At 40.1% G+C, this 20,938-nt stretch overlaps 2 protein-coding genes across 3 annotated transcripts; one reads left to right on the forward strand and one right to left on the reverse strand.

Annotated features, from left to right (window-relative positions):
- Nucleotides 1-825: 825 nt before the first annotated feature.
- Nucleotides 826-10,244, reverse strand: LOC308119950 (uncharacterized protein). 2 transcript variants are annotated; one of them, XM_080480275.1, is made up of 7 exons: nucleotides 10,194-10,211; nucleotides 3,524-3,742; nucleotides 2,263-2,427; nucleotides 1,472-1,537; nucleotides 1,293-1,383; nucleotides 1,124-1,175; nucleotides 826-988 (listed from the first exon to the last, which is right to left on the reverse strand). In XM_080480275.1, exons 1-7 carry the CDS (start codon nucleotides 10,201-10,203, stop codon nucleotides 923-925), a joined length of 669 nt encoding a protein of 222 aa, XP_080336401.1. In that variant the 5' UTR covers nucleotides 10,204-10,211; the 3' UTR covers nucleotides 826-922. The 2 variants fall into 2 exon arrangements, 1 of the variants encoding a protein (XP_080336401.1); XR_013936003.1 differs by lacking the exon at nucleotides 1,293-1,383 and having other exon boundaries at nucleotides 10,194-10,244.
- A 2,517-nt stretch (nucleotides 10,245-12,761) lies between these two features.
- On the forward strand, nucleotides 12,762-19,458 carry LOC308119951 (gap junction beta-4 protein-like). The gene is made up of 4 exons (XM_080480276.1): nucleotides 12,762-13,227; nucleotides 15,494-15,706; nucleotides 17,209-17,510; nucleotides 17,626-19,458. The coding sequence occupies exons 2-4, from the start codon at nucleotides 15,536-15,538 to the stop codon at nucleotides 17,966-17,968; spliced, it is 816 nt and encodes a 271-aa protein (XP_080336402.1). The 5' UTR covers nucleotides 12,762-13,227; nucleotides 15,494-15,535; the 3' UTR covers nucleotides 17,969-19,458.
- Nucleotides 19,459-20,938: the final 1,480 nt, after the last annotated feature.

Here is a 20,938-nt window from a genome sequence, read left to right on the forward strand (position 1 = left end):
TCTTACCAGTAATTCAGAAGCAGTCTGTCATTATTTACTGAGAAAAGCAGCTTATCTACTTTCATATAAGGGAGAGCAATGTGTCATTATTTATGAAGCAGATACATCATCAATATGCAAATTTAGTGTAGATGTAGGTGTAGTGTAATGTAGATAGATAGGAGATAGTTAAACCCAAAAGAAGAAGAGTAGAATTCACTCCAATAAAATGCATATAACCTAAATAAAAGAACAGTAATGTTCCTTTGACAATTAAGACAAAAGGTTTTTTTTCTATTAAGCTATATATCTTTATATAGGTATATATCTTTCAGTTCCAGTCAAATAATTCATTTAGATTTATTTCAACTAGCTGACTACGTTATATGGCTCTCTGAATAGTCTATACCCACCCAGCAACAAATGGTTTAAAAGACATTAAAAAGATGCCTTTGCCTTCCATCTAAACTACGACAACATTTGGTGGGAAAGTGAAAGGTGAAAAGCCGTCTTTTTTTGGCCATTGAAAAGACTTCTCCATGAAGACGTCTCTTTCTGGTAGAGAAGTAAAAGGTGATCCAACATCTTTTTCATCCAACTTCCATCATTCGTCCAACTTCACACAACTTATCCTGTTCAGGCCGCCAGTCTATCACAAGACACACACACACAAACACTCACATGCATGTTTCATGCATGATTTGAACCCAGAACAGTCACTGTCCAGACTGTCTGTTTCAAGCATCTAATTAAATATTCATTATGTCGATATGATGTAATACAAGGACAGTCATCAAATCTGTAGATTTTGAACTTTGAGTCTGAAATGAGACAATTGACACGATAAAGTGATTATTTGATTTTAAAAAAAGAGGGACAGAACAGAGAGCATTGTTACAACAATAGCAACCGATGCCATGTCCATGAGCCATCGAGCCAAAGGCTACAAAACCTGCTCCCTCTCCTCAATGTTGTTGTCCTCCTGATGGGTCCCGAGAGATCTCCGTCTCTGAAGAAACACAAGACACAAGATGTGACTTAGAGAGTGAGGAGGAGGAGGAAGAGGAGGAGGTACATGATCTGCATGTTCCTGCTTCTGCTTTTGGGTTCTCTGCACTTCGTGACGGTTCCAGGAAGTACTCACCTGAGTGCATGTGTTCTGACATATGTTGATCCTCGTGCACACTACCCTCCATCTGCACAGACAGAAGGAGGTATACTTTAAAATTCATGAAGCTTCCTTTTTTTTTTTTTTTTGAGACTGGGTCGGCACAGGCAACCCAGTTGTGTGCAGAGGTCTAACAAGTACTTACAGAAAAACTAGAAGAACTGTTCCATTTTCAACTTTCAGACATAGACAGAGAAGACCCAGAAACAAGATGATGACTCCGAGAATCACATATACTAAAATGACACATAAACACCACACTTCACCAAATACGCTTTGAAATATGAATGACTGTATTCCAAGTCAGGTCCAGACGTCACTCACAAAAGCTGTGATGGATCCCGATGTTCTTCCGAGCTTTGTCCACAGGACTCTCAGGGCTTTGGTTCACTTTAATAGGAATGGAGTCGGCAGAACAACAATACAGAGAGAAATACATCAGAGTCAAGATACAGTGTGAACTATCATATAAGGTTCATGAATCTGTTGCTTTCAAGAAGAGCTACAATGTAGATTATAGCACATCTTCCTTCCACTAACAGATGGAACTCCTTGATGCCCTGATGTTTTGGTTTTAAAATCTGGTTTCAGTCCATGTCCGGTTTTCATTTGTTTTCTCCATTTCTGTTCAATTCAGTGTCTCTTTGTCCGACTGATTGTTGTTGGCGCTGCCTGATGACTAGTTTCAGTAACTATATTGGTTGTCAAAACTTTCAGTAATTGACTATTATCTCTTCTTTGCTGCAGGTATCATAACGTGAGGTGCAAAGTGTGAAAATACTCATACAAAAGTTGAGAATGAAACAAGAACAACAGCGAGTTGCTAATGTTGTTTCACAGAAGCTCACTGAGAACCACGCGTCTATAAACCCCACAACAACAATAAGAGTCACTTTTTAGAGAAAAAAAACAGCCAGATGGACATTACAGCTGCTTCTCTGGTCGACACCAAGTACATTGAAATGTATCACTGCCCAACAAAAGGTCAACGCTTTGCAAAAGAAATGAACAGATCTGATGGAAGCTGCTATTTCCAGGTTTTTCTTGTTATCTTATAAATAATATCAGTATAATCATGAGTCATAAGCTCTGGAGTGAAGTGTGCAAACACTTACCTTTATGACTCGTCATAACCACTTCTATGTTTGTGTCATTGACGGTGTTCTGGAGACTGTACGTTCCATTGTCTGTGATGGTGAAGTTGCAGGGTTTCTTGTCCACTTCAACTCTAACGATGTTACAAATCTGAGTTCCATTGAATTCTGGAGGAGCTTGAACAACTGTATGGAGGGGGGGGGGGGGGGGAGAGAATTGTATCCATTATTGTATTTACATGATTATAAACTCTTTATTATGTGAGAAGAAGGGTATAAAATTATTCTACACTTATACAATGCACACAGACACAGACACACACACACACACACACACACACACACACACACACACACACACACACACACACACACACACACACACACACACACACACACACACACACACACACACACACACACACACACACACACACACACACACACACACACACACACACACACACACACACGTCCTTACAAGCATGTCTACAGCCCGCCCTCTTGTACTTTGTGAACACCATTACTTTGTACTGTTTGTTGAGTTGATTCGAGCTTGGACACTGCCTGAGCTCTAACTGTTCCACAACCTCGCTCCACATATAGAAAGACAAACGGACTTCAGTGTTGTGCAAAACCCTCCATGTTTTACCTTGAAATCCCCTCTCCAGTTGTAACCCCCATCTCTGCTAAAAAATACATTTTGAATATTTGAAGGAAGTTGGTTGTATATTGTTTTATACATTATGTGTGTTGTTATTATTTGCTTTCATTTGTTTTCTCCATTTCTGTTCAATTCAGTGTCTCTTTGTCCGACTCTGATTGTTGTTGGCGCTGCCTGATGACTAGTTTCAGTAACTATATTGGTTGTCAAAACTTTCAGTAATTGACTATTATCTCTTCTTTGCTGCAGGTATCATAACGTGAGGTCCAAAGTGTGAAAATACTCATACAAAAGTTGAGAATGAAACAAGAAGAACAGCAGAGTTGCTAATGTTGTTTCACAGAAGCTCACTGAGAACCACGCGTCTATAAACCCCACAACAACAATAAGAGTCACCTTTTAGAGAAAAAAAACAGCCAGATGGACATTACAGCTGCTTCTCTGGTCGACACCAAGTACATTGAAATGTATCACTGCCCAACAAAAGGTCAACGCTTTGCAAAAGAAATGAACAGATCTGATGGAAGCTGCTATTTCCAGGTTTTTCTTGTTATCTTATAAATAATATCAGTGTAATCATGAGTCATAAGCTCTGGAATGAAGTGTGCAAACACTTACCATTAAAAATCATTTTAACCATTATTTTCTTTATGTCTTTGCCGGTGATCTGGAGAGAGTACGTTCCACTGTCTGTAACGCTGACGTTTCTGATGACCATGTTGCAGGGGATCTCGTCCAGTTCAAATCTAGGGGTGTTATGAATCAAAGTTCCATTGTCATAGTTGATGATGATATTGTCACCTTTCATAAAGATGCAATGTTTAGTTGCTTGAACAACTGTGGAGAGAGAGAGAGAGAGAGAGAGAGAGAGAGAGAGAGAGAGAATTGTATCCATTATTGTATTTACATGATTATAAACTCTTTATAATGTAACCGTATATCAGAATGGAAAATAATCAGAATAATTGAGAAGGGTATAAAATTATTCTACACACACACACACACACACACACACACACACACACACACACACACACACACACACACACACACACACACACACACACACACACACACACACACACACACACACACACACACACACACACACACACACACACACTTTCTTCAGTCTTCTTGCTCTATATCACACAGCACATCACCAAACAGACACAAAATTCTTTAAGTTTGACACCATTTTAGAGAAAGTGAGTTCCACTCTGACTGGAGCAGCCACATCAAATAATCCATCATACAGTTTCAACTCTTTGCACGTACTGTCTGCCTCTATCCCCAGAACACAGACCAAGTTTGAGAAGAAACCATTCATGGACTCTGGACACTCAAGAATCACAAAAATTTGAGGAATTTATTACCATTAATTATTTGGTACAGATTTTTTATCAGCCAATTCTACAAGGTGTTGTAGAATTGTACAATGTTTTATTGTATAGTCCCATTGTTCTGTTTGTTTCAGTAGACTTCTAGTGTGTGTTTTGTAAATCTTTTTCCCTCCTCCTCTAACCTGTTTTCACCTTCCCTGCTTCATCGAGCCCTCTACGTTCCCCCAAACACGCCCATGTAAGGTAATCATCCATAGGACTGTTTGTTTATTTAGGATTTCTTCTCTATGTGTGTCCGTCTATCATCCTTCGTTCCAATGCTCCCATTTTGTCCAGACTTTGCTTGTCAAAGACGTCATGTGATGTCAAGCAAGTGCCTGATCAAATGAAAGTCAAACCAAAAAAGAATCAAAATGACTAGTTTGTGATCCAGTCAGGAGGAACAAAACCAGTAAAAGCACAAAATACGTATTGCTCTTTAAAGATTAAGACGCTGTTCTAATCACACACCTCCGTTTGGTTTGGTAGATTTGCGCAAACCTTGTCTTCTTTTAAGCACCTGACAAACTGCAATTAAGTGACCCAGCTCATGGCTGTACAAACACAATCGGCAGCTGTGGAAACATTTTTATATGCGAGCTTTGGTGATCCATTTCTCCCCTCATACACCAAAGTATGCGAGACTGCGAGAAGAAGCAGAAAACACACTTTTGTAAGTCAGGATGAACTCATCAGCGAGGATAGCTGCTTTCGTCACAGAAACGACTTTATGTTCATTAAAATACACAACGATGTGCTCAGGCAAACCTTTTTTTTTAATTATTCAAGCAAGATTAAGTTGCGCATTTCCTCAACAGTTTTAACATTAGATGCCTGACCTCACTTGTCAAACAAAACACATTTTTCACGAACAAACTCCACGTAAGTCTGGTTGCCATGTCTCTCGAGATTCCTAAAGTTTCGCCAATAACCCCCAGGAACCAGCTCATAGGCCTGCGACACAGCTTTCTTTAAAGTGTTGTAATCCAGACTCAGACAGCACAGACCTCCTGCGCTTTACCCACAGTTTACACTGCAGCAGTAAGGACCAAAACTCTGTCAGCCACTTTAAAGCTATGCTCTCAAAAGCACTGAAATATGAATCCACCCCAGATTCACAAAACGGGGCAACCAATGCAATGTGCTCATACCAAAGCTGCCATGGGGACTAGGGTAGTGTGACCCATGAGGGGAGGATGGACTGGCAAAGAGCCTAAACCGGTTGAGTGGCTTTTGCCCCCAACTCCTGCTTAAGCACCTCTACTGTGATCTGCAGAGTAAGTCAAGTGAGTCATGAATACCAACTTATTATTCACCAACTTCCAATTTTATGTTACGCCCCAGCCGCGGAGTTACTGCAGCGCAACATATGTCAGGTGTCGCGACTGCACAGTCCTATTTACGCAATCGACTGGCAGGACACCACAAACCACGGCAATATGACCGCGGTTGTAACGACGTTATGCAGCTTTGGAAACACATACAGAGTCGATCATCACACCTGTGCTCGGCAAGCGCTGCGCTTTCTGTTGCTGTGTGTCAAAGGATTGACTTATCTCACTTCTAGAAAAGTTTAAATGGCCCCGAGCCAAAATACAAGCGATTTACTAAGTGTTTCCAGAGGGAGACCAGATTAGGCACACTGCGTCAGGGTGAGCGCTCATTGTACTGTCCTCCTCCGAGTCCTCCACTAACTTTCCCTGCTACTTTTCTTCAGGTGAGCTCAGACACATGAACAGTGATCGGGTCTGGGTATTTGATAAGCCCTGCATACTTTGTTTTTAAATTTGTGAGGATTCATATGAATGCAAATATAGCAGAACCCGCAGTTCTCCTACTGATAATAATAATAAGTTCCAATAGATGCGCTGTAAACTCACCACAACTGCCACAAAACACGGTAATATACTGCTAAAATAAATAACAGGAGTTTTATCGTAAAATAACTAAAATACAGGCCTCCTTGCTGCCTGTATCTTACCGGTATTTTACTGTGCAGATTAAAATTCCTCCGGTGTTTTAAACGCATTAAAACATTATTCACTGACAGCTTACCCAGGTGAGTTTAGGTTCCAATCATTAGGCAGATATACTCACCGATAAAACTGGCCAGCAACAAACGGGACAAACTCATGTTGAATCGTAGGGAGCTAGTAGCGGTGTGAGCATGTGGAGGTGAGTGTGAGCAGACAGCAGCATCAAGCATCAAGCCACACCCTACTGCAGGGTGTGGAGATTTAACACATGCGGACACACTGACATGCGGACACACTCGCACACGCACACACTCGCACGCACACCCACACATACAGCATTAGAGAACCCACCTGGAAGATGAGTGTAGCCAGGTACACGCTCAGGTTTGTCACCTGGAATGAGCGAGGAATGGGCACGCAAATTAAAAGACTAAAAGTTTTCGAAAACTTAAACAAACTGCTGGCAGATATTGTCTTGTTACAAGAGACGCACACACCTACAACAGGACATCACAAATTGATATCACCACAGTTCCCTCACACATACTCAGCTTGTTAGAACTCCAAGCAGAGAGGCGTAGCTATATTAATCAACAATAAAATACAATTCTCTTGCAAAGACACAATCACAGACCCGGAGGGAAGATTTATAATTATTCACATCTCTCTTCAGAACATGACCCCTCCTTCTATCATAATTTCTTCACCACCCTCTCAACACACTCTGACAAAACACTGATAGTGAGAGGAGACCTCAACACAGCCCTCAATCCACAAGTAGACAGAGTTAGTAAAGCAGCAAACACCCAACACTTGGAATATACAGACATAGTCCAGCAGTACATGAGTGACTATGGTCTTTGCGACGCCTGGCGCACCTCTCGTCCCACTCTTAAAGAGTACACCTTCTATTCAGCAGTGCACCAATCCTATTCACGCTTAGATTACTTTCTGGTGAGTAAATCAGTGATTAAAGACACCTTGGGACACACAGGTTCACCCCCACTGTTAGCCCGGATTTCATTTCTACTCAAACAATCAATTTCAATGTACATAGATAATTTAAGTTTGATTGCATAACTATCAAATTTAAGCTCAGTTTACTAATTCGAAGCAGAATATACTTAGATTTGAAAGTAATGTCATGAATGATTAACTTTAAGTTAAAAGGTATGAAGTTTTTAAGTTTTGGTCATGACCACGCCTCTTAAATTCCCGATGCAGTGTAGGAAAGTTTGGTGATCTTTAGGTCTGATCTTTGTGGATGCTCCAAAGAAGATGTGTTATGTTATAATACTCAAAACATTAAAAAAAGACAAGGTTAGCCGTTTCCGGTGATAATTCATGTTGTTATCAACTATGCAGAAACACTTTTTAAGCTTTGTATCAGTGATTTATCTCCCTGCTGCCAGTATTCTACCGGTATTTTACTGTGCAGATTAGAATTCCTCCGCTACTCACCTGTCTGGCAGACACACGAAGTTTTAAACGCATTAAAACATTATTCACTGACAGCTTACCCAGGTAAGTTTAGGTTCCCATCATTAGGCAGATATACTCACCGAATAAACTACAGCAAATATTGGCCAGCAGGAAACTGGAGAAACTCATGTTGAATCGTAGGGAGCTAGTAGGGGTGGCAGTAGCAGTAGCAGTGTGAGCAGGTGGAGGTGTGTGTGAGCAGACAGAAGTGCAGAATCAAGCCACACCCTACTCTGACCAGTTAACGGACAGCTCGTCCATAGAATCACTGCCAGAATTAAAAGGAAATGTGGACATATAAAGAGAATCAATAATAAACAGCTCCAGCCGACTCCTCATGGCGGCTGATGCAGGAGGTGTCTGTTCAGTCTGCCCTATTTGGACGGGACAGTGCGTATTAATGAACAGGCTATATCTTCATGAGGTTACTGTAAATATGGTGGATTTAGCAGAATGCTAATTTCCATCTGCTGTCCCACATGAAATCATACAAGGTTACAAAGCTATAAAAACACATTAAAACAATACTGTGAAAGAAAGACAAAGATAAAAGAATTCTTCCTAAAAACCTACCATAAAGTGCAAATATCAAAGTGCTTACTCAGTAGTCTGACATACAAAGTACCATAGAAATATATATATTGTATATAAATCTTCACTTAAAGGTGCATGATTGTCCTAATAATCCCAAGTTTGTTTGTTGATCAGCATATATTGTACTGTTTTTTAAAACCGATAAAGGTGAAGCTTTCTTGTTTAACTGGCGATATAGTATTCCAGTTTCTGCAACCTTTAACAGGTATTTCTAAATTGAATTTCCCAATCACCAATGGTGGTTGACCTGGTATTAGAAGTAAGACTATTATTTTTTATTATTTTTTTTATTTTTATTTATCAAATCCTTCAGGGGCTGTGGGGCCATCCCATTCATGGATCTGTATATTTGGCAGGGGTGTTTAAATAATTGAAAATTCTCAAAGTTAATATTCCTGGTCTACTGCCTCCCTCTGCCGGCACAGGCACACATCAGTTCGCCTCAAGGCAGCAGTTAGATCGGCTCCTCCACCGACGCTTTGCAAATCAGTGAGTTTGTTTGTTTTTTTAACTCTTGTCATCCAAACAAGGCGTACGGAAGAGTATGAGGGTACCTGAAGAAAAAAATTTCGTTGGTTAAAAAAAACAACTCGTCGACAATCAAAGTCGAGATTTTTTTTAGGAGGTAAAAACAAACAAAAAACAAAAACCCTGATGTACTTCAGAAAAAATGTCAAAAGTCAAAGTCGAGATTTTTATTTTCACGGAGAAAAAATAATTTTTTTTGTTTTTTTTTAGATACCTCCGGGGGGAAAAAAATCTCAACTTTGATTTTCAACTTTTTTATGAAGCGCATGGGTTTGTTTTTCTTTTTTCTTTTTTTAACTTCCGGATTTTTTTCTTCTTCTTTTTTTTGGCCCTAATACTCTTCCGTAAAGGCGTGTCACCCACAAACTTTATGTTTCATACCACTGCTTTAAAACCTTCATTCTCCTATTATTATTATTATTATTATTATTATTATTATTATTATTATTATTATTATTATTATTATTATTATTATTATTATTATTATTATTATTATGTTATCAGATTCAAATTTGGGTTTTGATCCATGTTGTGTTGTTTTGTTCTGTTGACTTAAGGTTTATAAAGAATCATTTTTTCTCTTTCATAAGAGAAAATAACATTTCTGATGTGAAGCTTTCTGTGCTGTGTGAAAAAAGGGGAAATGGTGCTACAGACAGGGAACAGGCTACAGCTTGTCATGCAAAGATGGAAAGATATTCAAAGTAATTACTTGACAAACAAATGTGGTCTGATTTCTCTTGTCTGACCGGTTCAGCTGCGCCTTGCAGCTCCCTGCAGTAATACCGTCAGCCCTATTGTGGATCAGTGGCTCGAACATTTTGTCTTCAGCTCCCAAGTTTAAGACTCCAGCTCGCTCAGTTGGTAGAGCATGAGACTTGCAATGTCAAAGTAGTCGGTTCATGTCCCACGCCGGGCGCCCCCTTCCTGTGGGCTCACCACCTGCAGGAAAGGTTCTTAACTGGTGCAATGTGAGTCTGTCGGGGTGACAGTGTGCAGACTGCCACCCCTGGAAATGGATCAGCAGGAGAATATGGATGGATGGATGGATGGATGGATGGATGGATGGATGGATGGATGGATGGATGGATGGGTCCCAAGTTTAGATCCACAAACTGACTTCATGATAACATCAAGCAGCTCAAACTATTTTCAGTGATCACACACACACACACACACACACACACACACACACACACACACACACACACACACACACACACACACACACACACACACACACACACACACACACACACACACACGTAAAAACAACAGAAAATCTCCCATACAGAATACAGCAGCATATAATGAAACCTTTCTTACCATCAGACATGCAGGTGACGAGTGACTGAGTGAAAGTTCCTGCTCACACACAGGTGGAAGAGGAGGAGGAGTTAGAGATGCAACGAGCTGCATGACATGAGCAGGTGAGTTAAACAACTTCTCTTTTAACTCATAGAAACTAACTCAGGGTTGAGTTTAATTCGAAGAAGTGAGTGTGGAATAGTGAAAATACCCGCAGAGCAGAAACCCTCAGACATCTTCAACAGGTAGAGTCTTTATGAGATCCACCTTGATAGATTCTTTCTGCAGTAGCAGCAGAAGACATCTGACAATTCACACGGACACATTTAAAACAAAACAGGACAGTAACAGCAGCAGTAACTCATGAAAGACTGGTTATGCATTATATAAATGTAAATGTTTTGTAAGCACTGCAGATAGCACAAACTGGAAGGTAAACAAAGACATCAGTAATCAACATTATAATACATACGGTCCTTTTTGTAACTATATTAGCATTAAGACCTGCAGAACAGGGCCAAAACTTATTAATAAACAGTTTATGTGATGCATGATAACTTTTTTTTTTTTTCAAACTGATACCGGTCCGGTATTTATTGTGCATCCCTAAAGAAAATGCAAGAAAAATAGACAAAAGGAGGCAAAAATTCTATTCTTTCAAAAGATCAAACTATAACATATCAATTTGTACATGGTGTCTTTATTACAGTAATGGAATTTTAAGATGACAATGAATGAATTATTTTTTATTAACAATTTTATGGATGACCTATATTGACATATACAGGTATTACTTTAACTTACTCTTAACTTCGTACATTTAAATTGTTTCTCCTAGCTTTTAAATGTTGTCTTATATTCACCTATAAGCCGAGCCAGGTCAAGTTCTTATCCATACACACACACAGACACAGAGACACTATTCCTCAATATTTTTTTAAACTTTGTGTGTGTGTGTGTGTGTGTGTGTGTGTGTGTGTGTGTGTGTGTGTGTGTGTGTGTGTGTGTGTGTGTGTGTGTGTGTGTGTGTGTGTGTGTGTGTGTGTGTGTGTGTGATTCCTGGCTTTTTGCCACCAGTTTTAGTCAGTAGGGTTCCATCGAATTGGTAAAATATCTAAAAATGCAATGGAAATCCTTTCACTCTGTCGACAATGCTAATATGTCCGGATCCCCTGAGTAAAACATCCTCATGTTGCATTTATATGATAAAATACACCGCTGGATAAAAGTATTTGGACACACCTGGTGATTTCTCAGTTTATACGTCTCAGAAGACGTTTTGTCCATTGTCCAGTAAATCTATGTGGCTTCATTCCCATGTGTGTATAAAATAATGCTCATATCAAAACATTTTTAACAAATGCTATGCTTTTAATGCTTTTAATGCTATGGGAACAATTTGGGGAATTCTTTAATATCCCAAGATGACTGTTTTTCTGTTTGAGGACTCTATTCTCCCGCACAGACCAGACCTCAACTTTTGGGTGAACTTGTGACAGAGATTGTGATTTTCTCATCCTCAGAAAATGTAAATGTTGTTCAGAATGACTGGAAAGGCATTCTCACAGAAACACGTTCACGAACAAGCTTTTATATCAGCAAAAGGAAGGCCAACTCTATAATAAAGTGCAGGTAGTTAAAAACAATGTCAATGCAGTGTAAAGGTCAAGGTACCGGGTACATTTGTCAACATGTTGGATGCTAAAAAGCATTACGCTGACCAAAATCACACAATATTAATCTGTTTTTATCTTAAAAATCATAGAATGTATGTGCAACGCACTCTGAAGATTGGGGAAGAGTATAAGAGCCACAAAGATGAATTTTTTTTTTTTTTCCGTCTCGTACTTTGAAAAAAAAGTGGAAATGTTGTGGATATAGTTGAAATACAATGTGGAGACTAAAGTGGAAACATGTCCTCTTCCAAGCTCGTGTGGTTTATGCTTTGGAACAGCCACAGTTTTCAGCACAGTCCTAAAACGAATAACTACACTGCCATCGTGAGTTAAAAGAGAAATAATTCCTTTCTTACTGAAGCCGATTGATTACTGAAGTATAGTTTCACCAGTTCACCAAACTGCCGGCAAAAAAAAAAATCTACCTCCTATTACTTTTTTTTCTCATGAGTGGCACCAATACTCTGTTTCGTACTTCTTTCTGGAAGTTTGACGCCAATCCTCCTACAAACCTTTTTGTCATGAAGCACTGTTAATACTTTCTAGATGCACGTGAAAACAATTCCAAAAGGTGAACATGCAAGTCTTCACCTCAGCGTAATGTTACCAGTCATGAGTGTATACTTCCTGTGCAACTCGCCAACACAGAGCAAAGCTGTTCATGAACTGATTGTCATCTAAACCTTTTGCTTTTGAAGTTACAAGTTACAAGTTAAAGCTACTGGAGCTGTTTGATTCACTGGATGACTTCCAGTGGGCGTTGATTCCTTCAATCTTTCTGCCTTGTGAATACATTGTTGACTGAAGGAAAGAAAAAAAAAAACCCACACATTTACATTACAAGCCAAACGCCACTAAAGGGTGTGGCGTTTGGCTGTGGTGTTCTTCTTCCTCCCCAGTCTTTTCCTCCGACACACACACACAGACACACGCAGGCATTTTTAGTTGGCCAGGATGGATGTTTTTGTCCCTCGTGCTCAATAAAGGACACGTGTATGTTCCTTTACTTATTTATTAGGTGTAGCATTACATGGCTCAAAGGGTGAGAAGTCTCTTCCTCCAAGCTGACAAGACAAGACATGCAAACCCAGAGAGTGTTCATGCGTGTGTGTGTGTGTGTGTGTGTGTGTGTGTGTGTGTGTGTGTGTGTGTGTGTCTTCATGACGTAGCAGCTGGATCTGGTTTGGCAGGATTTCTGAGAACGGGAAGAGAAAGAGAGAGAGAGAGAGAGAGAGAGAGAGAGAGAGAGAGGCAGAGGCAGGCAGAAGAAGGCAGCCAAGGACTCGAGAGGAGTTTTCCCCGTTCACTGTGTAACTTCCCCGCCGTCTCCTGCTGGTGTGGACACGGCGAGTGTCTGAGAGAGGCTTCAGCATCAGGTAAGCGACTTGGTGTACTTTCCTTCTCAGATATCTATTATCTATTTGATATTCCAGGCAGAGGATGTAAACAAAGACAAATGCAGTCAGAAGTGTTCAAATGTTCCACAGACACAGTAAGAACGGGAAGGGTAGAGGTTGCTTGTTGTGCCAACAATTATGGTAACCACTGGTGTTCTTTCAGAAAAGAAACCCAAGAAGAGACTCTTCCCCCTCCTGCTATGACTAAGACACAAAGTGGGTGAATAAGTTGAGCAATCGCTGAGGGGAAAAAAAAAGTGCTGTTCATCACAAAGACTGAGGTGTGGTGCTGTGTGGCTTTAGAAGTTCACTTTTTCCATTTAAAAAAACCCACAAAAAAACCATAACTATTTATGACAAATACGATATCCTGTGGCGTTAAACCATGTGTTATATGTAGATATATGTCTTTGGGCGCCGTATGTGCCATGAAAGTTCAGACTGAGGACAGTATCAAAACAGTTAATCCAGAGCTTAAAGTGTTAACACAGTAAAAGTCATCAGTTCTAAGACTTGGCTGTTTTTCCTGAAATCCAAATAGTTCATTCTTGTCCAAACAGAATTATGCTCAGAGTACTACAAGGCCATACAGGCCTGAGCGTTGAGGAAGCCATATGGATTTTATTTCTCCATGATTCTAACTGACGTGAGTAAAGTTTGAAAAGCCTTGCTTTACTTTGAAACCCTTGCATCAGATAAACGTTTGTTGACACGGGGCCTTTGTCGCAGCTTCTTATATTAGATAACAAAGATTCCGTCTCTCTGGAGTAATCTCACTCTCGGCTCCAGAGGAAACCGTGAGAGTTCAGGAAGAAACTGTTCACCTCTCGTCTACATTCCTTTTTGTTTGTGAGAAACAACGCAGCACAGTAACTAGGTAACGAACCCTCAGAAACCACATGAAGATGTATGATTGGGTCTGTGTTTATACTGGACTGTTGCTCCATTCACCGACTACACTATTTTATTTTATTCACACGTTTCACACCGTATCCATTCAAACACACAGTTGTGCTGATGACACGCACGGCAGCTGTGTGCACACAGGTCATCCAACCAGAAATACAGACTCCTGTTAAATAAACAACCAAACATATTGTGTTCACATTATGAGGTATGCGTGTAGGCAACCATCTTGAACTCAAAGGTCTTATATTTTCCAAGTATTTGTAAGCAGCGTTTTCCTTACTTACATTTATTGTTTTCAGAACCGTCAAGCGTCAAGATTTTCTCTGATGATCTCTTCATCAGCCTGTTTTGTGATTTTGGAGATAACTAATGACAAAAGTTCCTTCTGTGTATCCAGCAATCAGCATTTCCTCATTTCCCTCGTTCCCGCAGCACAAAAGCTCTGTGAGAAAAAATTAACCCCGTGCAAATAATGTTGTTTTTCTACTTTATAGATAAGTAATATAGACGATCACATCATAAATAGGATTTCCTGTGAGATATTTAGTTTGTCAACTTTGCCTCCTCTAATCAAGACTAACATCAAGAACATTTTTCACTTGTTTCACTGACCAGAATGAAGGTTTTCATCATTTACTTGATTGCAAGTTAACAAACTCACATTATTTTGTGTGAATATTTTGAAAGTTCTTTAAACTTACCACGAATGTTGAATATCTCAACGAGGAACGAGACAAAACTACTTGCTCAGATTTAGATCGTTAAACCTAATCCTAACCCTATGAGTTTATAGAATTCAAGGGGAGAACAACTGTCTCCAAATAATCTATCAGGAGGCCCAATTATGTGTTTTTCCAAGGGGAGGCAGTCTGGACCTCCCTGTCGTACTGTGATTTTGCTTATGGGGCTAACACATGGGGCTGACACAATACTTCGCCACAATAATTTTCCGGTTTGAGCGTAACTTGATTTTCCGCAGCCATGTTTCTATCTTATCGGAGTTAGTAAACGATGCCCTTTCATTGATTAGCACGATATTATCAAGCCCCAAGAAACGTCAGCAGGGCTTTGCCTCGACTTTTGCGTTGGGCGATTACAGTCGTACAACTTCAGACATGAAGTGTTTCCCATTGTTCCCTCGGAGGAGGTTCGCAATCTAGATGGTATGCATGCCCATGCGTGTACTTGAGTTGGCGACTTGTTGGGCTGAGCAAGGTGTGGCTCATCCTCACCAACAGCAAGTCTGTATTTGACCTCTGTGGTGTTGACGTGCAGCAAAGTGATATCCAAGGAAAACGACGCTTAATTTCTTTTTTTCTCTCGCTCTCTCTCACAGGGAGCACTTCCGTGTTTTTCCCAGGCCAGCACAGCAGCAGGGATGAACTGGTCGGGGCTGGAGAATCTGTTGAGTGGAGTCAATAAATACTCCACTGCGTTCGGGAGGATCTGGCTGTCCATGGTCTTTGTCTTCCGCGTGATGGTGTTTGTGGTGGCGGCGCAGAGGGTGTGGGGCGACGAAAGCAAAGACTTTGTGTGCAATACCCGGCAGGTGAGGCTCGTACCAACATCCACGCCACCTTCGGTTGTCTTTGAGCCTGAATGGGAGAAATGAGTTCCTTGATATGTAGAAACCCATTAATGCCACTTTTACTAGTGAAATCCGAAGGATTCTATTCACTTTCTAAAAATGTATACCTGATTCTTCTCTTAAGTATTTTGATTTCGTCTTTTCAGGCAAGTAGGTTTTTAAAACCTACCTTTGGGATATTTGATCCTTCCGTCTTCACCAGAAAAGAAAAGAAAAATACTTATAAACAAACTAAAGGCATAAAGATCTTCATTCAGATGATTGTGTTGATTGAACTCGCACGATTCTTCTCTTCGTTCATTGACAATCGTGTGTTCACGAACACTGAAATGTGTGGTGCTTCTCAGTAGCCACATGTTAAAAAAAAAAAAAAAAAAGAAAGTTTAAGAAGAATGAGGCTTGAGTCATTAACGGAGGGTGTGGAGGATGAAAGAGCAGGAATTTTCCAGGCAGGGAGGGTCAAATGAGACCGTTTTGAAGTGAATTATGGGAAATGTAGGATTGAGAGTTTCACCAGTCTTGGATATTATCACTTCTTTGATACCAGAATTCACAAGAGCTATCGGACACATTAATAATAGCATTTAAAAGTGGCTTTAACAACAATTTTGTCAACAAGCGTCCTAAAACCAATCACTGAGTTAGTCTTTTTTTATTTCTAGTTCCCTTTTGGTAAACTTGAAAATAGTACGAAGAATCTGAAGCCAGATTTAGTAGGTTTTCACATATTATTTTATAATGTCTATCTCTTAAGTCTTTATGAATAATAAAGGCTATCAACAAGTTTACTGATTTTTCTTTATTCTGTATTATTATTAATGCTGTCATATAGTATGTTTTGTTTTTTCATTATTGTGTGTTGTAGATTTTTATCTTTATTCTTCCATCCTTTAAAAATAGTGGTTTCAGTGCGGAACATGTACTTAATGCATTTCACTCCACGTTATACTATGCATAGTTGTTGTGTGTGACAAATAAAGAACTTGACTTGACTTGAGATGATAAAGGCTGTTCTGGAGTTATCCTTATTCTACTCTACACACAAGTAGAATAATCTTTTATTTATTTTTAAATGTATTATTATCTTCAAGGCAACTCCACAAAGATAGACAATTTTGGATCAAGTAATGCCATCAATTCAATATTCTTAACAGTGTAAAAGTAAAGCCATACAACTGTGGCGTTCATCCAACATTAGTTTCATTATTTTTAGGCCTCATCTGAATCTCTGTTACAGCAGTGTGATAATGGGGTCTCAGTCTTCTTTTATTCTATGTAAAGAAGTTCACTTTCAAGTACAAGAAGAGATTTCCTTTTTATTTTCAGAGCCTCTGGTGATTAATAGTCTTTAGTGTGGTCTTGGCTGCTATGTAAATATGTATTGTAAAAGTTATCATAAAACACGCTATTGCCACTTTCTTCATTCAAAACCTTCGCATGTGGGATTTATTTTTTTTTTACAGCCTGGCTGCACCAACATCTGCTACGACCACATCTTCCCCATCTCCCACATCCGTCTGTGGGCGCTGCAGCTCATCTTCGTCACCTGCCCATCGCTGCTGGTGATGGCTCATGTCAAATTCCGCGAGGGGAAGGACAAGAAATACGTGGAGCTGCATCAGGGATCCCACCTGTACGCCAACCCGGGCAAGAAGAGAGGGGGTCTGTGGTGGACTTATCTCCTGAGTCTGGTCTTCAAAGCAGGATTCGACACTGCGTTTCTCTACATACTCTATCGGATTTACCACGGATATGACCTGCCCAGGTATGTGATCACTCTTTAAAGCAAAAACATTTAGTTATTTGTTTATTTCATAAAACATTTAGTTATTTGTTTATTTCATTGCTTGGCTGTCATTCTCTCTTCCCGTTTCTCCTAGGCTCTCAAAGTGTTCACTGGAGCCCTGCCCCAACACCGTCGACTGCTTCATCAGTCGGCCTACGGAGAAAAAGATCTTCATGCTGTTCATGGTCGTGTCCAGCGCGCTTTGCATCTTCATGTGCATCTGCGAGATGCTTTACCTCATCGGTAAGCGCATCGCTAAACTGGTAAAGGTCCGACACGAGAACGAGAGGGTCATGTTCGCCGACCAGCATGAGCTCACCACCATCGCACCGCCCAGGTCCCAGTATCGGAGAACTGATCCGACGCTGGGAGACAGCCAGCTGAGTTTGAACAGGAGGGAGAAGATCAAAGATGGCACCGTCACCACGACGCTTTAGGACCGGTGGGAGATCACCGTCGTGATGGGTTGTGTTGAGCGTGTGCGAACGCACAACAGGAGCACAACCTGGCTCATAAGACTAAAGAGACTAAACGAAAGCGTTGTTCCTGTGTGCGGAGACACTCTGATGCAGCTAAATATGAAACATTCACGATTCTGTCTGGGGCGTACTGTGGCCAGACGGTTTAGTACGACACCGTCTGAGATCAAGACTACTGTTACTCACCACACCACAGACTCACGAGGACAGATGTTTACATTCAAGGGCTTTGCTGTGAATAGATATCAAGTTCATTTCACATAAATGTTCCATCTTCCTGTAAATTTTACAGTTGTCAGCACTTGATCATTTTTTAGCGTCTTTGGTGTCAGACTGAGTAATAAAGTGTCCTTGTGCAGTGATATTTGTATTATATGGGACCAAAATGAGGCTGTGAATTATATGCACGGCTTCAAACTTTGAGCTATCCATCAGGTCTTTCTTTGTGTCGCTGTACATGCAACATCTAGTTTTAATTTACTGTCTTTAAGCTAAACAACACAGAACTCAAAGAGTCAATGAGATAGCTCTGCATTTGAAGCTGATCCTTTTATATGGCCTTTTGATATGATCTCAGGTCTCAACACAGTAACGGAGCGGATATTGCGTATTTAATATGTGGGGATGGTGGCAAATGAGTTTAGAAACGATGAGTGAAAGAAAAATCTTTCACATACTTTATCTATAGAAATGTGGGCCGGCTCATGTGGGCCCAGAAGAAGACGTGATAGGAAAGGTTGTCAGAAATACATTTGCACATGTCAAAGAAAACCCATAATAAAATAATCTATGGAATTAACAGCAGCCTGGAAACAACTCATTACTCCAGCTTTTGTAAGTCATGAGAGTGGGTGCATCTGTAAATTTTGGGAGGCGTCCAAGAAGAAAGAAAAAAAGGGTTGGGATTAGACAGGGACCGATTAGGCCATTCTCTTTTCACATGCTTTGTAGATAACCAGAATTGGCTTTTCCAGAATATTTCACTGTAAGATACATTCCAGGCAATCTGAAGGGACAGCTCCAGGAAAACCTTTAAGGGGAACCACTGTATTAAACCCGAGTTTGATTCCGAGTTGGAGGGGTTTTTGTGTGGATTATGCGTGTTCTCCCTCCGCTTGCATGTGTTTTTATAAATATAGCAGCTTCCTCAGACATAATGAACACAAGTGATCAAAATGATTGACTCTAAGAAGCTCCCAGTGTGTGTGAGTTTGTTTCTGTTAGCCTCCATGACCCTAAGTTGTTTAAAGTGTGTATAGAATAATATATTTGTGGTTTAATTTTACTCTCTGTCATCTCCCGAGTATTGCAGACGCCATTAAACAAATGTGCACTTGTAACAAATCTGGTGCCTGAAATGAAAACCACTTTTGCTAATTTTGCCACACCTACTGTCAAAGGTCCTGTGGTTTTGTAAAAAAAAAAATAGGCTGCTGTTAATAACCATTGCAGTGATGTATTGAAAGTGCTTGTAAAATAAAATTTTATATTGTGACTTACTTGCACTTATTTTCTTTTCTGCACATGGATTCTTTATCATGGTTCCCAACTAGGAAGTCATAACTACATGGAGTGTTGGGTGCAAGCACCAGAAGAGCATTTGACATGTGTTTTTTAACGCAAAAAGTTGCTATGACTCCTCTAGAAGGTCCTTTTGAAGGAATACGTAAGCCACACGTCCAACCTCACCCCCAAATAAACCACCAACATTTTTAACAAAAACAATAAAACACCCCATATCTTTGTGATTATGTACTTTTCAATAAATAAAGCGAAAAATGTACCTGTGTGTCACGTTGATTGTGGGTTACAACCAGGCAGCCGCTCTGTATTCATCGAAGTAACACGTGACAAAAACAGGAATTAAATAAAGCTTTTTTCCAGACAACGTGAATAATACGGGTCGCACTAATCAAACACGTTATTAGAAGCGTTTTATTTTGATTACTATTGAACGTTCGCGAAACAAAATGTACTCCAGGAAAACAATATATTCGACGAGGATGGGATTCGAACCCACGCGTGCAGAGCACAATGGATTAGCAGTCCATCGCCTTAACCACTCGGCCACCTCGTCCGATGCACCCAACGATATAGAGTGCCTTCTTGACCTTATAGGATAAAGGTGTCTGTCTCTTCTATTTGTTTATTTTGTTGAGTTGTAAAATTTGGAATGTTTGGATGCGCTTTTCAACATTAGAAAAAAGACTGAACGGGAAATACAATTGACAAACTATGTCTCTGAAAGCGGTAGTGACGCCACCCCGGTTGTCTCTTGTGGTACAGTGTGGATAAACACTGCCTCCAAGTGGCCAGATTGAAATACTACAGCTCTTCGCCCAAGACCATTTGAGTCTTCAAAATATGCAGTAGGTGTCGGTGTTTGCCCATTTGTGTCAAATAGAAGTTACAGAGTATACATTGTGTAAGAGTTTAAATGTACTTCTGTGTTTACTGTTAAATATTTATTAATTCTTCGAGTTTTCCAGTGAAAGTTTGATAAACATTTCTCCTCAAGGCGAGACTCTTAGAGCACAGACAGTAATATTTATCCAATGTGTACAATTCTGACCTGTGGATATCACCACATTGCATATATTGTTTTCTTGATCATGTCCCCATTTAAACAGAACATAATAACTCTCATTCCTGGTGTATCTCCTCAGGTCCTTCCAGTTATAGCTCTTTTGAGAGATGATTTCATGAGTAAAATACTCAAGAATAACCACTGTCATTGTTTAAATTGTACTCAACTGCAAGCACTATTATCACAAACACTTGAGTAAAAGTACTATGTACTCTCCCCAAAAACTGCTTGAATTAGACCCATTAATTACTCTTTCACGGCTTTTATTCAAAATCAATTTGCAAACGTATTTTTCTCCAATTCGCAAAGGAACAATAAAGGTCATCTGGCAGCACTCCCTC

This window comes from Lipophrys pholis, assembly GCF_963383615.2.
Source record: "Lipophrys pholis genome assembly, chromosome: 14".
In the NCBI taxonomy this organism is placed as follows: Eukaryota; Metazoa; Chordata; class Actinopteri; order Blenniiformes; family Blenniidae; genus Lipophrys; species Lipophrys pholis.